General features: G+C 35.2%; 2 protein-coding genes across 4 annotated transcripts in view; both read right to left on the bottom strand.

The window, feature by feature from the left end:
• LOC116139162 (toll/interleukin-1 receptor-like protein) overlaps positions 1–20,865 on the bottom strand; it is a 77,119-nt gene that overhangs the window by 32,973 nt on the left and 23,281 nt on the right. The gene's annotated exons all lie outside the window — the stretch shown is intronic.
• On the bottom strand, positions 15,276–17,040 carry LOC116139164 (TMV resistance protein N-like). 2 transcript variants are annotated; one of them, XM_031424835.1, is made up of 3 exons: positions 16,888–17,040; positions 16,064–16,611; positions 15,276–15,726 (listed from the first exon to the last, which is right to left on the bottom strand). In XM_031424835.1, exons 2-3 carry the CDS (start codon positions 16,567–16,569, stop codon positions 15,507–15,509), a joined length of 726 nt encoding a protein of 241 aa, XP_031280695.1. In that variant the 5' UTR covers positions 16,570–16,611; positions 16,888–17,040; the 3' UTR covers positions 15,276–15,506. The 2 variants fall into 2 exon arrangements, with proteins under 2 accessions (XP_031280695.1, XP_031280696.1); XM_031424836.1 differs by having other exon boundaries at positions 16,064–16,597; positions 16,888–17,039.

Here is a 20,865-nt window from a genome sequence, read left to right as displayed (position 1 = left end):
TCTCTTGCATTTTAGATATGTTTCCTTCTATTGCCTTCTTGATTTAGCGTACCACAAGCAAATCGTGTGCCTCTTACTAATTATTTGGTCAATTTTCTTGACTAGATGCTCTGGGGAGGGACAGACGCTTTCATGGATTGAAGCTTGAAAGGGGTTTTGATCAATAAATTCCGCTTACAGTATTTAATGATGCTTCTAATGGTACCTTGTGGAGGACTCGTGTGTGTTTGTAGTAGATGTCTTTGTTTGTAAAGAAACAATCACAGGTGAAGGAGAGTGCTTATCAATGATCAAAGATGCACCTACTTTGTGAGTGAGCGAGTACTTTTAAGCATGTCTGGAAGTTTGAAGGTTTTTCGAAGTTAAATGAAGAATGTTATGACTCAAAAGTTTTCGTTGCTGGAGATCACAATTAGTATCAAATTTTATAGGACTGTTGGATTTACCTTGAAAAGTGTTATGTTTCTTACCCATGAAGTGACATTTAGACGATGATGGAAAGGCTTATTTAATATTGATCCATAAATACAGAAGAAGAAATTACCAGTGTTTTAAGTTTCAAACTGAACCATAAAAATGAAAAAAAGGAAAAAAGATGTCTAATCGGCACCTTGTGTGACAAATTGCTTTGGTAAATCTTCATCACATTGCTGTCTCTCTGGGTTTCAAGGACTTTAGATGAAGATTTCCAGTAATATGTTTGTCTTGGTTGTGTTGCAAGAAGATACAGCTCTATAGACCAAGGGAAGACGCCTTGGAACAGGCACTCTTCTTTCTCTGCACTTGGCTCTGGCAGATTTAACAACTCTTGCCCCTGGTTCTAAAATATACGCAGAATTCACATTGCGAATCCTGGATCAAGTGCAGGCCAAGCACATAGGTGGTAAAGGTAAAAGTATTCATATACTTGTTCCTTATACGCGTCAACTAATATTTCTCTTAGTGAGGCTGTAGCGGCGGGAAGTTAATTTCAGCCATTATCCTATAACCATGTCTAGATAAGCTCATTATTTCCCATTCTCTTATAGCTAAAGTGCTAAATACTGGTTCAGTGCTTCACAGCATGAATATTGTTGGCCAAGATTCATGTCATTCACTTAAATCTGCTAAGCACTGGTTATCTAGGGAAAGATGTTTGCTTGGTGGAATCGGAGGTGACTGTCCTCGGAATTTCTGGTGCACTGTAACAAGTCAGCTCGGTCCACAATTTCCCTCCTTGAAAACTTAAGTGTGGCACTAGATTGAACTTGTGAAAGGCTGTAAATTTGCTGAAGTTATCAATAAAAGCCATGTATTTTACATTTGAGAATACTGTGTCTGGGCACATACACATTGTGAAGTGCATTACCTTCACTTACCCAAAACACATTTAAGTAAAAGACAACAAACATTTTAAATTTTACTAAGCGAGCGAACTTGTTTGCTTTAAGTAAGGTACTTATCTAGTTCAAATTCAAATTCACACCAATCTTGAGCTCCCGGGGTCCAAAATATCAACTCAGTCGACAACATAGTTAATAACATATACATATTGTTGACGCTTGATTTTGGACGCCAACGACTCGCACATGCAAAATGCTAAGAGAGCATTAGAAATTACACGTGATGGATCCATGCGATTTGAATATAGAGTTGAGATTATATATATTGTAGAAAACATAAATAATAGACTGACAAGAGAGGTTTTTATAGTGGTTCGGATGCTTAAAGCAAATCCTACATCCATTGTTATTTTATTGATCTCTGACTGTTTCTATGATTTTGCCCATAAGATATACAAAGATGAAGAAATACAGTGTTTACAGAGAAAAAGAATTGAGCTCAAATCTATGCTTAGCTCTCATTTGCCCAGCCCCCCTTTTCGGGAAGAGAAGTGCCAATTTATACACCTTTGAGGTCAATGTAATGAGTGTTTTGCAAGTTGACTTGACACATGGAAGGCTCTCATCCATTCATCTCTTGAAATGAGATGGGGTTGGTATGAATATCTTTGAGGCGGCATGGGCTTGGCAGCTAGTACAGAAAGACATTAAATGAGCTGACATAAGCATGACTTTTTAGGCATAACAGAAGCCCCCTAGTTTTTGGAGTGCGTAATCGCACTTCAGAAACTAAGGTCTTTGATCTGAATGGCTGTTGCACTATAGGCTGCAGTCTCGAACTGAAGAGCTTGAACTATTCTTGGCGTGATCGAGTGCTGAGCTAGGACGGCGATCTGAGAACGTGAAGAGATCCGAAGCTGAGGCTGTTCGCAATGTCAGAGCTAAAAGCTGATTGCGATTTGAGAGCTAGGAGCTAATTGTGATCTGAGAGCTAGAAGTTTATCACGATTTGATAGGAGCTCGACCTAAGATCATAACGAGCTCGACCTGAGAGCATGACGAGCTCGACCTGAGTGCATAACGAGCTCGACCTGAGAGCATAAAGAGCTCGATCAGAGAGCATAATGAGTTCAATCTTAGAGCTTAACGACTCAACCAGAGAGCATAATGAGCTCGATCTAAGATGAGCATAGAGCTCCATCTAAGATCATAAGGAGCTCGATCAAAGAGCATAATAAGCTCAATCTAAGATCATAACGAGCTCAATCTGGGAGCATAACGAGCTCGATTAGAGAGCATAACGAACTCGATCTGAGATGAGCATAAAGCTCAATCTGAGATCATAAGGAGCTCGGTCTGAGATGAGCATAGAGCTTGATCTGAGATCATAACGAGCTCAATCTGAGAGCATAACGAGCTCGATCTAAGATGAGCATAGAGCTCCATCTGAGATCACGAGGAGCTCGNAGAGAGTTTAGATGGTGAATGAGCCAATCCTGTAAATGGAGGAGACTCCTCTATTTATAGTGAGAGGATCCAAGATGACAATCATGATTCTGCATACAGGTAGGTGTGATACGATTTCAAACCTGCTTTCCATTGGTAGCTTGTACGAAAGATATCCTTAAATCGCGCATAACTTCAGCAGGTGGATAATTCCCAGCCACTCATAGGCCTGGGATTCACTTGCCTTACTGACGATGGCCTTACCTCTCTTGTCCTTGTGGGACATAGCTGCATCCAGGCAGCAAAAAACATTTCTGAATTCTGATTAGTTCTTACTGACACATGCTTACACCAACCCTGGTTCTTGGGCATAACATTTCTTATCGAATGATAAATTATGTCTACTTGATAAATGATCAATTATGTCTCTTATCAAATGAATTTAAGTTCAATTCTATACAAATAACAAGAATTATGTTCGTAATAACATGATAAGCGATATTTAAATAACATAATCATCTAATTCATTTTTCCTCGAGTCATGACCACCTCTGTCCCAGAGACCAACCCCCGACTATTTTAGGGAATCCCCACTCCGTTGGGGTGGGGCGGGCCAAATGCCAGTCCTAGACTAGAAAATGGAGAGTGACATCATTGATGAGGTCAGAGAAACACGTGATTTGCAAATTGATGTCGCTACTATTAGTATTGGCATTGTCTTGCTTCATCAACTTTCATGCATTCAATGGAGCGAAGGACTCGATCTAAACTTGAAGCTTTATCCGCCATTGAAGAGAAACTAAAACAAAGCTGCTTGTCAGAACTAATCTAAACAAACTGGGTTTTTAGGGGGTTTTTGCAATCGTTGCGTTTTATTTTTCTTCAAGGCAACGCAACTTTATCAAGTTCCCAAGCAATTTTTTTTTTTTTAATTTGTTTTACTTTAAAGTGCCCCTCTGGATGTGGCTAATTTAGCTCATACATATCAGAATATATAAAGATAATTTAACACAGAATTACTATGAGATAACTTAGAAAGTAATGTACGACTTACGATTTTTCCATGTTTTTGTTTATATTTGGATTTATTATTATTACTTTTTTTTTTTACTTCATTTAAATTAGGAGATTGAAATGAAATATAAATAAAAACAATAATTTTATTTAAAGCATCTTTGTCTCATTCATTTAGATTTAATTCAGTAGTTTATAAGTGATTTGGCCATGCAATTTGAAGCTAAAGATCAGCGATCTGAAGACAAGGATCAGAACGACTCAAGCGTGCGATCAGCGATCTGGCCACGCGATATGGGTGATTTGAACGCGTGATCTTAACGATCTTGAATGCGCGATTTGAGAACTTTGACGTAGGTTTGAGACCTGCTCGGGCCACCAAATTGTTGACGCTTGATTTTGGACGCTAACGACTCGCACGTGCAAAATGCTAAGAGAGCCTTAGAAATTACACGTGATGGATCTATAAGATTTGAATATAGAGCTGAGATTATATATGTTGCAGAAAACATAAATAATAGACTGACAAGAGAGGTTTTTATAGTGGTTCGGATGCTTAAAGCAAATCCTACATCCACTGTTATTTTATTGATCTCTGACTGTTTTTATGATTTTGCCCATAAGACATACAAAGTTGAAGAAATACAATGTCTATAGAGAAAAAGAATTGAGCTCAAATCTATGTTTAGCTCTCATATGCCTAGCCCCCCTTTTTCAGGAAGAGAAGTGCCAATTTATACACCTTTGAGGTCAATGTAATGAATGTTTTGCAAGTTGCCTTGACACATGGAAGGCTCTTATCCATTCATCTCTTGAAATGAGATAGAGTTGGTATGAATATCTTTGAGGCGGTATGGACTTGGCAGCTAGTACAGAAAGACATTAAATCAGTTGACATAAGCATGACTTTTTAGGCATAACACATACAGTTTTCATCACCAAGATTTTTTGCAAACATCAACTTATGATAATCGTTGTCAACATGAGGAAGAAGAATTTCAACGCTTGACAATAGATTCATCAAAAAGATTTGGATTTGCCATTGATAGTCAGGATTTAGTTTCACCATAATCAACCATTCTTCAAAAGATCCCATAAAACATTCTCTCGTAAGATATGGGCATCTCCACAAGCCTCAATTTATTTTCAAATATATTGAAGCAACTCCTTGTTGTGGTTTCATATTGGTCAAACATCACCAGCCATGGAAAATGTCGATGTCGCGACGGCTTAGCACAAATCGTTTGGATCACAATTCCTCTCCATGTTTCGCAAACATTACCAAAAGATACATAGTCACTTATAGCTAATTTATCTGAGGTCATTTTGTTAGAAGTTGTATTTATCTTATATGATCAATTTAGTGAATTATGGTGGATATATGTGGTTGGACTCCATCCTCTCTTGAGTTAGTTTTTTGAAATAAAATTCTACCCAAGCTCACACCTTATGTAAATATGACTTCTTGTCCTACATCCTCCCTTAATTGTTTGACAAGTTACAATTTAAAAATAAGTAAATAAATACATATCTGGTTAACCTATAATAACTTAAAATTCAAGGTTGAATGACCCAAAAGATATCAGTTTATAAAATGAAATATTATACTTTGACGGTAAATATCATCCCGTTTGTTAAATATTATACATTTATATTTTAATAAATTTATTAGTCAAATACATTTAAAATTAATATACTAAAAGGCTTAAATTAATGAATTTACTATAATAAATTTACATTAATTTTTTTTCAAAAGAGAGAGAGAGAGAGAGAGAGAGAGAGAGAGAAAATGAACTCCTATTTATTAAATTTGATTTAGCAGCGAAATAGGTATAATTCAAATTTAATATAAATTTGATTTACACGTATTTTGCAGGTAAATATTTACTGTATTTAATAAAAATGTAAATGTAAATTTAATATGAATTGGATTTACACGTATTTTGCAAAATAGGTAAATATTAAATTATACCTATTTTATAGTAAATTTAATAGGTAAATATTTTTTGAAATTTACACGTGTAAATTTGATATAAAATATAAAATATAATAGATATAAATAGGTAACTTGAAGATCAATATTAAATTTAGAGAGCAGGTTTTAGTGCACGCTCACTTTCCTAGATTCTCTAAAGCTCAGTAATCTTATTATACATTCAAAGATAAAGCTTTTGGAAATTTATATACAATATATTCTTTCTCCACATGTAATAGTTTGAGGCATGCAATGACTTTGGCTGGCCCTGTACTGTATACACTATTTAAAAAAACAAAAAAAGGAGTTGATTTTCTCTCGTTTTGTTTTAAAATATATATATATATACATTACTATAATAGTTTATGTGTAGTTTAAGAATATTAGTATTTATATGTTTATGATGACACCTCTTTTATACTAATTAATCAATGAAACCTGAAAATAGAAAACAAATCTTCTCTTGATTCACTAAAAATTAGTCTTCAGTTGAAGTTTACTGATTTTCAAACTTGAAATGAGTACAGTTAGTAGGTTAATTTGCAACCGTAAAGATATAATTAATAGTTGGCAGATGAGATGAGAAGGTTCTAATTTAAATTTTAATTCAAATTGAAATTCTTACACAATAAAAGCTAGCATCTTACTAGTCAATGAAAAGAAAGCCAAATCAAATACAAAGCTGTCATCATAATAGCCAATGAGAGAAGCCTAAAACACTGGTCAATGAAACTCAAAATGTCGCAGCTCAGCATGTGGCAGTGGAATATCCACAAATATTTCAACACGTCGTTGTCAAGCGGTGACTTCATTTTTTCAAAACTCTATAAAAGGCTCAAAAAAAAACAGGGGATTAGAGTTGGGGCAATTGATGATTGCCTCCATTGAACCCTTGGCCTTCGTATCTCTGCCTGCATCCATAGCTGCTCTAAACATGAACTCACACCAACTATTACTTTCTTCAAATTCATCAATCTTGAACCTGAAACACTTAATTTTCTTCTCACTTCTTCAACAACATCTTCAATCAATTCTGACTCGTACCTGCACCAACATTTATTAAATTTTTACATTATAAACCAAAATACAAATCTCAAACGTACTCTTCTCAAACATAATTAATAATCATACTCATCATCATATCATACTACTAATTAACTAACCATCTCAAATCCCTTTTCATATGATTCATGTACATCCCTCACACAAACACATCCACACCTATACCTACTTCCATTGAAAATATTGCAAAATTAACAAAATTCATAATTCTGGCTAACTGATTCAAATCCCACAAGGGTTGAAGGCTAATCCTTTTCCCAATTTCCATGATTATCTACCTTCTCTAAACTACTATTGCACTATAACCAATTCACCTCCTTCAGAATTCAATTCTTTCAATTTTATACATCTCTAATAAAAATAAATGTTACGTACCTATTTTCAATTCCATCCAGTAGATTAATGACCTCTATCAAAGCTTCTTCCTGCTTATTAAGTGCTTCCCAAAATTTCCCCCTCTCTCTCTCTCTCCACACAACGGTCCAGATCGGAGAAAATCGGATACCATTTGCCCCAATGTCCCTCTTACATTCAACGATCTAACAGTTCATCCAAGCCACCAAAGACGAAGCATTTTTTTGACAAAACGACAATTGAGATTCTTGATTTTTTGATGGCATCAAGGAGTTCCGATGAATGGGTTCTCCTTCTCCTCAAGTTTTCATCCAAAATACATCTCTACTCCTTTTCGAGTCAAGCACGATAGAGATGACCTGTGAACCCTTTCGTGTATCTTCACCTCTGAAACTAGAAGACTTCATGTTTCCAACCAAAGCGAGAAAGAAATCCATTTGATGAGACTGTTGGATGCTCATGATAAACAATTTTACTTAACTTTTATTCAGGTAGGTTTACATGCTGTCTGCGCCCACCATTCCTTCTATGACAGAGCCTGAAAAGCTGGAAAAACAAAGAATAAATTTAATTCCCAGAAATTTTTTTAATTTTTTACAAAAATACATCTAGTATCGAACTCTGATCTTGTGCAGTCTGTAAAATTAAACTTGGACGAAAACATCTTAAGCTAAATTGATTTTAAGATCTATAGTTAGTTTGTAGGATTAGTTTCACGGATTTTCTCTCAAACACCAACTAATTTGCCAGATCATTAAAATTAAATGAAATCAAAATAAAAAAACCATAGATTTTAAGGAGCCGAGAAAACTTACATTTTCGGCCGAAATGAATCTTAATCCGATCCTCAACGAACTCTCTGAGTTCACTAAAATAAATCGGGAAGGCAGAAGGTTTTTCTGGGGCTGTGAATTGAAAGAACTTGCATAGTTTCAGATCCAGGAAACCGTTCCTCTTGGGGGAATGACATTACATGTAAGTCTCCCATATCTTTTAGCGATACGTCAGGCCCATGATTTCTACAGAACTATGAGACACTCCAAATATATGGTTTATCAATCTAAATTATTTGTCACGTCTTTGTCTAATAAAAAAAAAACATTCCTGACTCCTTAAAAAATTTTACATACTTATAAAATTTTAATTAAAACATATACATATTTTTTTTATTTTTTTTTTTTAATCAATACCTACATATTATTTATGGGTACGTGTATAATGGTTTTGAAGAGACCACTGTTCATATGTGGTCCTTTATATATGTTTGAAACTGGTAGATTACATAATGTGCCTAACTGAAAGTGTGGTCCTGTTAATTCCGCTCTTTTTTATTCTGTCATATTATCGACTTCAAAAGTACTTTGTACAAGCACGACGCTTCTCGAAGTCACAAATACCTTTTTTAATTTTTTTTTCACAATCTGCTGTGGACTGGACTTTAATAGTGTGTGTTCAATTTTTCCATAATTAATCTTTCAGTAAATTATTTCAGGAGTCATTTATTTTTATCTACTTATCAAATTGAATTGTTTTGATATCTATATCAGATTACCGATTATGCTACAACGGTATCTATTAGATTAAAAACATCATATTTATAATATTTGGGCATATAATATTAAAGGGTTTTTATGTTTTAAACCCCTTAATTTTATTAAGGATTTATGTTTATAGCGTACCATAATATGAGAAATAAGACTTATGGGAATTTTTTAAAATCTTCATCATGAGATTCTAAATCTCATGGCACTTTATGGCATGTTTGCCTACTTCTAAATGTTTTCAATTCTGCGTTTTACACAGAATTGTAATTCTTCACTGGATTCCACAGAAGAAAAGATATACACAAGCTATCTTAATGTAATGTAGCAATGAAATAGCTACTGCGAAGTACATTCAAAACGCGATCATTATTTCAATCTGTGAAATAAAACTTGTACAATAGATTTTCTATGTGTATCTACATCCAAGCTTAGCTTGTCTAAATAAATGAAGAGAAAAATAACTTTTGAGGGGCGAAATACAGTTTTTTTTTTTTGTAAATAAAATCATGAAACCTTGGTTTTAAAAACCAGATCGGAGGGCAAACCCGCTTGTGAGGGTCGAGGTCACGTTCAACCGGTTGGACCTTGATTGGACGGTGGCATCACACACCAGAATGACGTGCATATTTAAAAAAAAAAATTTTTTTTTTAGATCATTTTTTCATAAGACAATGAACAACTTTAATTACGTCAACATGATTCAAGTTCAAATTCAACACAATCCTAACATAATTAAGTATTTAACAACCAATTAAAGTTCAATCCAAACATGATGTTGTATTACATATCAAATGACAAAATTACATAATAACAAAACATTTGATGCAGTGCTTCTTTTCTTTGATCCGTCTCTATGTTGATTGAGCTTCACCACTGTATCAAAATTTTCACCATCACATCATCATACCATCACCACACCTACCAAAACACAAAACAACAAATCAAGAAGAACATGGCAATGGAATCACAGAGATTTCAATTCGAATCCAGATGAATAATTAAGTTCAGCAGCACCTACCAGGAATCGCCAAAAGAGAAGAAAGACAACCAAATACCATCTAATCCATTGTCACAGAGAGATAACCTACAACAACTTCAAGGTTTGGAAAAAACAGCATACTCCACATGAAATTGTCAACCAAGCACATTTCAAAACACAATGGAACACATTGGGCAGTGACCCAAAAAGGGAACTTCAGCTGTTAATCCAGACTGTGTGCTCATCCAATGAAGATGTCCAATGGATATCAGATCCCATCCCAATTTGAGAATACTAAAAACACAAATGACAAGTTTGAATGCTGCCTAAATGTTTTCTCACATCATAATAATATCAAATCATTAGTTGTAGTTGGTAGCGATGAGCTATCTTTGCCAAGGTGTCGGCAATAGAGGTTACTATCTCTGATTTGCGTGATCGTGAAGTGCTTGAAAGGCTCGAGTGCGGCCTGTGTTTTCTTAGGTAGCTGATCATGTTCTCTTCCTTGGTTGGTACTCTCTCGAGATCTGATAACGACCAACTGGGAGTCGCTGTGAATGCTGATCACCTCGGTCCCATTTCCCTTGCTAGTCCAGACCAGATAGTAGGCGCTTCTACTCAGCCTGTCGTTAGTAGCCTAACACCCAACCGAAGGATTCCATGAATGCGCTTCCCTTCGAGATTGGGAGGGAGAAGACCTGCCCCGATCCTTTCTGTTCGAGAACCATCAACATAGAGACTCCAGGTTTATTTCTAAGTTGTTTCTGTAACAACCTGCCAGTTGGTTGCTCTGGGTCCTCGATCAGATTGGTATGGAATTTCGAAATGAAATCGGCAACAACCTGCCCTTTAATGGTTGTTTTAGTTTGTAATGCAGATGTCGAACTGACTCAGTCCATGGCCCGCTTAAGCAACTTACCTAAAGCCTCTGGCTTCTGAAGGACTTCTTGAGCGGGTAGGTTGGTCAGAACATGGTTGTGTGGTCAGGAAGTAAGGTCGTTGAGCTTTCTAAGGCAATCAAGCCGCATAAGCTAATCGTTTCATCTCTGGGTACTGTATCCGGCTATCCAACAGGTCGCTTGCATCAATTATACGGCCACTAACACTCTGTCTTCTTTACGGATGAGGGCAACGCTAACCGTATGCTGGGACGACGGATAGGTACAGAAGTAAAATTTCCTAGGAGAGCTATGACGGAGAGGTGGTCTTCCAAGTGTTCCTAGTATACTCGAAAGGCTTGTTCGCACTCTGGAGTCCATTCGAATTCCTGTGGCCTTAAGCACATAAAAATGTGTAGCACGTCTATTACTCTCAATATGAAGCAACTCTGGAGCCGCTATCTGCCATCAAGTTCTGGACCTCTTTTTTGTGGCAGGGGCTTTTCATATCGAGAGAGCTTGGATCTTTTTTAGGTTTGATTCCCTGTTGGTTAACATGTACCCCAGGAACTTTCCGAGGATACCACCAATGAGCACTTAGAGGGTTGAGTTTATTCTGTACCTTCGAGTACAGTCGAACATTCGGCAAGATGGCTATGTGATTCTGAAAGCGTCATGCGACTTAACTAGCATGTCTCACCATAGACTTCCATTGTTTTGCCGATTTGTTTCGGAAACATACGTTAACCACCGCTGGTAGTTACCCTAGCGTTCTTCAAGCCGAAGGACATAACCTTGTAACAATACGTCCCCGATTTGTAATGAAGAGGTATGCTCTTTCATTGATGTATATCGAGATCTAATAAATCCTGAGTAGGCATCCATAAAGCTCGTAAGCTCACCCAGCAAGTGGCATAACGGAGCTGGTAGATCCTCGCAGGCGAAAAGTTATCCTTGTATCAGTTTTTATTGAGGTCGTTGAAATCGATGCAGGTCTGCCATTTCCGTTGGTTTCTTTACTAAAAAGCAGGTTGGCACCCCAACTGCGGTAAAGTACCTCTCTGAATAAACCGTTCAAAAGGGTTCATTGCTTCTCTTCTGGCGGACTGCTTGATGCATTGTCAATGTTTAAGCTGACATTATACGCTCGGTGATCTCGATTCATATCGGCGTAAGTCCATGCAAAAACAGTGATGTTTTTTCTAAGGAAGCTCGTTCAATTTTTTGATGCGTGTGAATTGAGATTACTCCGCATTCTTAATACTCTGGTCGACTCGCTTTCATCGACCAATACCTCAGACAGGTCCTCAACTGGCCCGCTGTGAAGACACCTCTGGATACGTGGATCATGTTTATCCTGTTGGTCTAGATATGGCTCGATCTTGGTTAGTCATGGCGTGTCAGGGGGGCCACTAGCTTCCCCTTTCCCTTGCAGGCCATCGACTGCCTTTATGTAGCAGTATCGGAGATTCACTTTGGATCCTTGTACTTCCTGATTCCTACGGGGTGGGGAACTTATTTCATATGGTAATAGAAGTGACAGCCTGAAATTCGTAGTAGAAGTATCCAGGCATGCTGTTGAAGGCGGACGGCAATCTACCACCAAGACCTCGTCACCTTTGTCACTTCATTGGTTTTCCCCAACGTTGTGGACAAATCGTTTCCCTTGGAATCAGGTGATCCTCGGTATAAACCGTAGAGGGGGAATGAGTGAGCTTTAGGTCTTGCCTCGTCCAGTTCATCTTTTGAAGGCTTAACTGGAATAGGATTTCACGTCGCTCCATTGTCGACCAGCATTCTGTGGACCTCGCATTGGCCTATTTGAGACGCGATGATGATGCATCGTCTTGGGGGTGATGTAGTCGTATGCTCTTTTTCAGAGAAGGTAATTCTTTCCCCTGCGAGCTAGCAGGTTCGGCGCCATGCTCATTACACTCAAGGGGTCATGGCGACTTCCCGGCATCACTTTCCTAGGAATCTCAAGAGTTACCCCACAGGGGGCGCCTCTGAAAAGATCCCTACATAGTAGAGGCCTTGCGACCACGACACCTTTCCCCGTTCCTCTTGATCTTTTCTCGACGGGAGTCAACCGTCAACATACTCTTGAAGTGCCCATGTTGATGAGGTCTTCAATTGCTTGCTTGAGAGCCGACCTCATCGTGTGATGCCTATTGTCCGATGATAGCGGTATATTTTTGCTGTTCTGGCTGAAAGGGATTCTTCATGGGCTTCCGACTCTCCAGCAGCTGACCTCCCCTGATTTACCAGAATTCTGATACTGGAGGCATTCAAAGAAGTGTTACTATTTCTTGTCGCGATTGCGACGAAGAGACTGGGCGTAACTTTTGGCCCGAATCATTATTCTTCCCTTTTCGCTGATCGTCATTAGCCCACTGCGATGCACCTTCTACTGTTCTCCCCTCGGCCGGAAACACCGGGTTGACGGCCTGGGTTGTGGCGATTGATGCAGTCGTTAAAATTTTCTATTCGGAGATACTTCTCAAGGAGGTCGTAGTAAAACGATGAGGGAAATCGTTCTCTCACTGTAGCTCTTTTCATATAGTCAGTCTACGGGCGAACCCCTGCAATAAGGAGAGTCTGAACGGACTCTTCAGGAGTGTGAGCCACTTTGTGAGTTCGCGTAACCTATCTGTATAAGATTGGAGGGACTCATCCCTCTCTAAACTTGTTAAAGGCTGTAAATTTCCCTCCTTGAAAACTTAGTTTGGCCCTCCAGATTGAACTTGTTGAAGGCTGTAAATTACTGAAGTTTCAATAAAAACCATTGTTTTAAAACCCGACCCGGCCTGGTCGTTTTGAACCAACGACCGAAGCTTCACGGGCGGTTTATACCATTGTTTTAATACCAGCCCGGCTCGGCTGGTTAGACCTGTTCAACGGAGACCTAGAAGCTTCAACGGGCTGGGGTTATAACTTTTCTATTCACCCAAACCCTAGGTTGGGTGGATGATTGGCAGCAATTGACTCGCGGAACTTAGGGCTTGAAGATAAAGCGCCGTGTGAATGTAATGGTGGTGACATCATTGATTTTCTAGGTGAGTAAATCGACCGGAAAGAACGACAAATTGGCGCAGGCAACTTGATTTCACTGGCGATTGAGAGGCTAAGCAGGGGTGGGGTGAGGTTGGGTTTTTGGTCGGCGAGGAGAGGGGATTGATTCCTGGTGATGGGAGGTGTTTTCGCCGCCTGGCGTGGGATGAGAGCTGGCCGGAATGCCCACGCTAGCGTCGGTGAATCGTCTTAAATCGAACCTATTTCGGCCAGATCTTGGTAGATTTTAGTGAATGGGCTCAGGGGATGATTGGTTTGCATCTGGGGTGTTGCCGTCGCCAACTCGGTCGCCGGTGCGATTGCATTTAGTGTGTTTTTTGATAAAGTTCAAACATATAGGCGTACAGTATATTTTTAGTGGTGTATTTGCTGAATTTTAAAATTTTTGTCAATTGGTTTGACCAGCGATCAAACCGATATCATCGGGGACTCGGAAACGTGCCGGTTGCACCCTGGGTTGGGTTTTAAAACATTGGTTAGAAGTTTATTATCCTAACATTTTTTAAATACAAATCGGTAAACCATAATAACTTAAAATTCAAGGTTGAATACCCAAAAGATACAAGTATTATAAAATTATACTTTGATGGAAATATCATTATACGTTTGTATTTGGATAGGTATCTCATTCTGTCCGTATTTGTTATCTATAATTCTAGACAGTTTCTATATTGGTTTAACATAAGTTTTATTAGTTACAAACTAACTTTAGAATTATTCTAGTCTTAAAAGCTAAAATTATTCTAATGTTACCTGATATTAAAAGTTTTCACTTCACTATCAAATTTTAAACATGACCGAAGTAGAGGGTGTGTGTGTGATGCCGGAGAGTTAGAGAGAGAGGAGAAATGAACTCCTATTTATTAAATTTGATTTCCAGCGAAATGGGTATAATTCAAATTTAATATAAATTTGATTTACACGTATTTCAGGAAATATTTACTGTCATTTTAAAATTAAAATTAGTAATTTAATATGCATTGGCATTTACGACTCGTTAGTTGCTCAAACTCAGGTAAATATTAAATTATACCTATTTTATAGTAAATTTAATAGGTAAATATTTTTTGAAATTTACACGTGTAAATTTGATATAAAATATAAAATATAATAGATATAAATAGGTAACTTGAAGATCAATATTAAATTTAGAGAGCAGGTTTTAGTGCACGCTCACTTTCCTAGATTCTCTAAAGCTCAGTAATCTTATTATACATTCAAAGATAAAGCTTTTGGAAATTTATATACAATATATTCTTTCTCCACATGTAATAGTTTGAGGCATGCAATGACTTTGGCTGGCCCTGTACTGTATACACTATTTAAAAAAACAAAAAAAGGAGTTGATTTTCTCTCGTTTTGTTTTAAAATATATATATATATACATTACTATAATAGTTTATGTGTAGTTTAAGAATATTAGTATTTATATGTTTATGATGACACCTCTTTTATACTAATTAATCAATGAAACCTGAAAATAGAAAACAAATCTTCTCTTGATTCACTAAAAATTAGTCTTCAGTTGAAGTTTACTGATTTTCAAACTTGAAATGAGTACAGTTAGTAGGTTAATTTGCAACCGTAAAGATATAATTAATAGTTGGCAGATGAGATGAGAAGGTTCTAATTTAAATTTTAATTCAAATTGAAATTCTTACACAATAAAAGCTAGCATCTTACTAGTCAATGAAAAGAAAGCCAAATCAAATACAAAGCTGTCATCATAATAGCCAATGAGAGAAGCCTAAAACACTGGTCAATGAAACTCAAAATGTCGCAGCTCAGCATGTGGCAGTGGAATATCCACAAATATTTCAACACGTCGTTGTCAAGCGGTGACTTCATTTTTTCAAAACTCTATAAAAGGCTCAAAAAAAAACAGGGGATTAGAGTTGGGGCAATTGATGATTGCCTCCATTGAACCCTTGGCCTTCGTATCTCTGCCTGCATCCATAGCTGCTCTAAACATGAACTCACACCAACTATTACTTTCTTCAAATTCATCAATCTTGAACCTGAAACACTTAATTTTCTTCTCACTTCTTCAACAACATCTTCAATCAATTCTGACTCGTACCTGCACCAACATTTATTAAATTTTTACATTATAAACCAAAATACAAATCTCAAACGTACTCTTCATCAAACATAATTAATAATCATACTCATCATCATATTCATACTACTAATTAACTAACCATCTCAAATCCCTTTTTCATATGATTCATGTACTATCCCATCACAACAACACATCCACAACCCTATACCTACTTCCATTGAAAATATTGCAAGAATTAACAAAATATTCATAATTCTGGCTAACTGATTCCTAACTCCAAGAAGTACTTCCATTCAAGAAACAGCAAGAAGAAATAAAGCTCTCTATATTCTTAAGAAGAATAAAGAAAATTTACCTATCCTTCAAGGGAAATCCAGAGATATTGGCCACCTCTTTCAAAGTATTCCTCCATACTTGCACCTCCTCTATGTTCTCTTTCAAAGTTTCTTCATGTTCAGCAAATGCTTTTCGAAAGTCTCCATTTTGTTTTCTTGGCACAGATGGCTCCACATCATAGAAAATTGGAATGATAATTTGTCCCACTGTGTTCTTACACTCACTAATCTTCAAAAGTTCATCCAAACACCGAGTAGAAGAAGCATAACTTTTCGAGAAAACAACAATTGAAATTCTTGACTCTTCAATTGCTTTTCTTACAAGTTCTGGTGAAACGGGTGTTCCTCTATCAATTTCTTTGTCAATTTTATATACTTTAAATCTTTCTCCATACAAAGCAACATACAAATGATCCGTGAAATTCTTGCCAGTGCCTTCACCTTCAAAATTTATAAATACATCATATTTCCAACTACTGGAAGAAGAAGAAGACGAACCATATGAAGGGACTCTTTTAGTGCTCATGTTTGGGGCAAGTTGCAATTCCTCCTGCCTGGAAAAGTAAAACTGAAAAGTTGAAAAATCAAAATATAAATCTAATTTCTCGAACATATTATTAAAGAAACTTTCCAGGAAAAGAAAAATCGTATTCTTAAACTCTGATCTTGTGTGGATCTATAAAATTAAACTTATATCAACATATATTCAAGATAAATTTATTTTCAGATCCCATGTGGTTGAAAGATTAGTTCATTTATCTAAGATTAGCTTCTTCAAACTAAAATGGAAAAACCAGAAAACAAAAACATAGATTTAAAGAAACGAGAATGTTCGACAACTTACAGATTTGAAGGTGTTGCAGCCAAGAATTAAAGATGAACTGATTGAAATCCGACAGATGAACTCTGAACCGATCAGTCAACAAAGCAAAAGCCGACAGGTTTTCTGTGTTGTGACCTCAAGACGTTTCCTTGTTTGCTTGTTGTGATTCTTGTGAACACCCCCAAGTTCTAATAATAATGTCAATACCAGAAATTTTTATAAACTGACATTAACACCCCAAACTTTAATCTCCATCCAAGTTTCCAACTATATATTTGAATTAAAATGAAAACTTATAATTATTTTTGATCAAATTATCCAAAAGCCATATAATGTATTAATTTTTCGAGGGCAATTGTCATGGACTAGCTCTCAAGTTTGAGAAAACATTAGAACCCTAATGGTTTGTAAAGTAAACCTCAAGGTCAAGAAAGAAAAAAAGTATATTTCTTAATTTTTATTTGTTAAAGTTAATATAATAGTGTAATATGTATTATGATATTTTCAATAATAATAAATCAAATGAAAAAACTAAAAAATTAAGAATATAAACCATATTCCTTTTGCACCTTCTTGACGAGCAACAATAGCAACATTTATGGTTAGTGAGTGGAATATGAACATTAAATTTAATGAAAATAAAATATATTTTAGCCTAATGCAATTTACTTGAAAAACAACTGACAAAACTATGGGGCACTGTCTATAATTTTTTTTAAATTGTGAGAGTTAGAGGAATTTTACTAAATATGAACCTTCTTGGAAGCTGTCTATTGTTGACTTCACTTTTGCACTCCTTACGCGTAATAATGTAGAGATTGGATTGGAATATATTTTAGCCTTATGGGTATAACTCTTTTGGATTTTATTTTTATATTAAAAAAATTTGTAATAGTGTCTTTTGGACAATTGAGAATTTGAGATAAAGCTGTGAGAAGTTAATAGATTTAACAACTCTCTTATGACAAGTTTACGTTAAATTAGGATTTACAAATCGTACAATTTTTTTTTTTTTTTTTAGTGATAGAACTCTCTTATGTTAATCAAATTTGACATTCGTAACACATTTATAAGTGTTAGGATATTATGACTTACTTTTCTAATTGTTTCCTTATAAAATTATATCTTTTTAGAAAAATTAATTTAAAAAGAAATAAAATTGTTATAAGGGTGTGAAAACTATTAGGAATTGAAAAACAAGTCTCCTATTAGTAATAAAAAAATATTTTTATTAAAAATAGAATATCTATTATGTTACCTATAAATATGGATGTGAAAACCAATTCAATGTTATAAGAGAGTGATGGGCTATATAAGATATACGATGCAAAGAGTTGGTTAAACATTATTATTTAGATATTAGATTAAGCATTATGAGATTTACAATAATAATAAATAAAATAAAATAACTGAAAAATAAGAATATAAACCATGTTCTTTTTGCACTTTCTTGACCAACAACAATAGCAAGATTTACGGTTAGTGAGTGGAATCTGAATGTTGAATTTAATAAAAAAATATTATATATTTTAGCTTAAAGCAATTTACTTGCAAAACAACTGACAAACCATGGGGCATTGTTTATAATTTTTTTAAAATTGTGAGAGTTAGAGGAATTTTACTAAATATGAACTTCTTGCAAGCCGTCTTTTGTTGACTTGACTTTTACTTTCACTTTGGCAATCCGCACGCGTAAATCGTAATGATGTATACAGCTGTCTTTTTTATTTTATTATTCTAAATATTATCCAATCTAATATTATTCAAAATACATATTTATTTTAATATTCTTAAAATTTAAATAAATAAAATATTTATATTTTTTTAATCCCTTAGATTTATTAATTTCATTAAACACCTCAATAATAAAAGTTTATAAATTAATGAAAACACCCCACTCATCTACATATTCTCAGTAGCTGACCACCACCACTGAAGATAGCATAAATCTGTCAAAATGGCACACAACTAGTTGGATGTGGTCGATCTGACCTTTTTTGACCAGATCTACGATAAAAAATATGGTCGTTGAAAGTCATATCTAGCCACATCTAGTTGCCAACGATAGCTAAGATATGACCATCGTCAATTATTAGATCTGGTCATATATCTGGCTGAAGATGCTAGATCGACGCACGATCGACCAGATCCAACCAGTGGTGAGCCATTCCGACGACTTCCAGTCACCATCTGATGATGGTAGCCGGCTATCGATATTTAATGGGTGGGTGGGTGGGGGTATTTTTATTAATTTTAAAACTTTTATTATAAAATGTGTTTAGCTAAATTTACCAATGTAGAAGACTAAAAAATAATTTAATTTTTTCAGAAAATGTTTTCAAAAAATTTACCAAACACATTTTCAAATTCAATTTATATTTTCATAATAATAACCCAACTCAATTTTAAAAAAAATACTATTCTAAATACTCTACCTGGTAGTTTATTGGATTGGAATATACTTTACTCTTAGGGTATTATAACTCTTTTGGATTTTAATTTTCATATTAAAAACAAAAAAATTGTAATAGTGTCTTCTGGACAATTGAGAATTTGAGATAAAGCTGTGGAAGTTTATAGATTTAGCAACTGTCTTATGAGAAGTTTACGTGAAATAAGGATTTACAAATCCTTCATATAATATTTTTTGAGTGATAGAACTCTCTTCTGCTAATCAAATTTGACATTCATAACACATTTATAAGTGTTAGGATATTGTGACTTACTTTTCTAATTGTTCCCTTATAAAATTATATCTTTTGAGAAAAATTAATTTAAAAAGAAATAAAATTGTTATAAGTATGTGAAAACTATTAGAAATAGAAAAATGAGTCTCCTATTAGTAATAAAAAATATTTTTATTAAGAGTAGAATATCTACCATGTTACCTATAAATATAGGCGTGGAAACCAATTCAATATTATGAAAGAGTGATGAGTTACACAAGATATACGATGCAAAGAGTTGATTAAACATTATTAATTAGGTATTAGATTAGAGATTGACAAGGATTGTTTTCACTATATTAATTATGTACGAGATTACGTACTAGGTCAACCCCACTCTGTTAATTAGGTACCAGGTTTATGGTGTGTGTTCTCTTATATGTCGTGTTGACGTTACTATGGTGAATTTTTTGTCTCATCCGTGGATGTATGTGGGTTGTACCGATCACAGTAAATATCGTATCTTTTTGTGTGGTGTCTTATATTTTTACTTGTTAATCTCGATGTTTTTTGTTATACGATCTTCTAACAATAAGCTATTCCTAGCTTAGATTCAATTGTTTCAAACTTGGTAATTGTCAAAAGGTTTAGTAAATTATTTGCAATTTAAATATTCCCTTAGCTCAACATTTATTTCACGCGTACAAATAAACTTGTAACTAAGTTCAGCTGCACAAAGGACCTCGGAATTTTAGTAAAAATAAAAAGTACTTTTTTTTCTATATTTTTTTCGGTGGTAATGTTTGACAGAAAAGAATATTGAACTATTTTAAATTTAGAACATAAAATTGGTAATTTGAAAACCAAATTATGCAATATTCACTTACAATTATGAAAACCAATAACAAGTGGATATTTCATATTGTAAGTTTCATGGTAAATTCCAAGAATAGAATTTCATAAAGTTGAAGGAAATAGCTAAGAAAATTAAGAAAAATGGAATTAACAGACGGAGATAAAGAAACTATCCATTTAAAGATTTAATAAGAAGTCCTTTCTTCCTATCAAAGACATTATCCATAGAATTTTTAAATATTAAAAAATATGAATAAAAAAATGAAAATTTAACTTTTTATTGCATTAAAAATGAAAATTTAACTTTTTATTGCATTAAATATTGTCAATAAGTCTTCATATATAATAATGAGCAGGAAGTTAACCCGAAATTTCAAGAAAGCAGCGAAGAAAAATTCATTTCACAGACCGAGAGAAAGAACCTAATTAATAATCACCAAGAAACTTATCCCAGCTTCTTGGTATTTTCACTTCCATT

The sequence above is a fragment of the Pistacia vera genome, unplaced genomic scaffold (assembly GCF_008641045.1).
Source record: "Pistacia vera cultivar Batoury unplaced genomic scaffold, PisVer_v2 Contig347, whole genome shotgun sequence".
Taxonomy (NCBI): Eukaryota; Viridiplantae; Streptophyta; class Magnoliopsida; order Sapindales; family Anacardiaceae; genus Pistacia; species Pistacia vera.
Note: the sequence above shows the minus strand (reverse complement) of the source record. Positions and strands in the feature narration are given on the sequence as shown.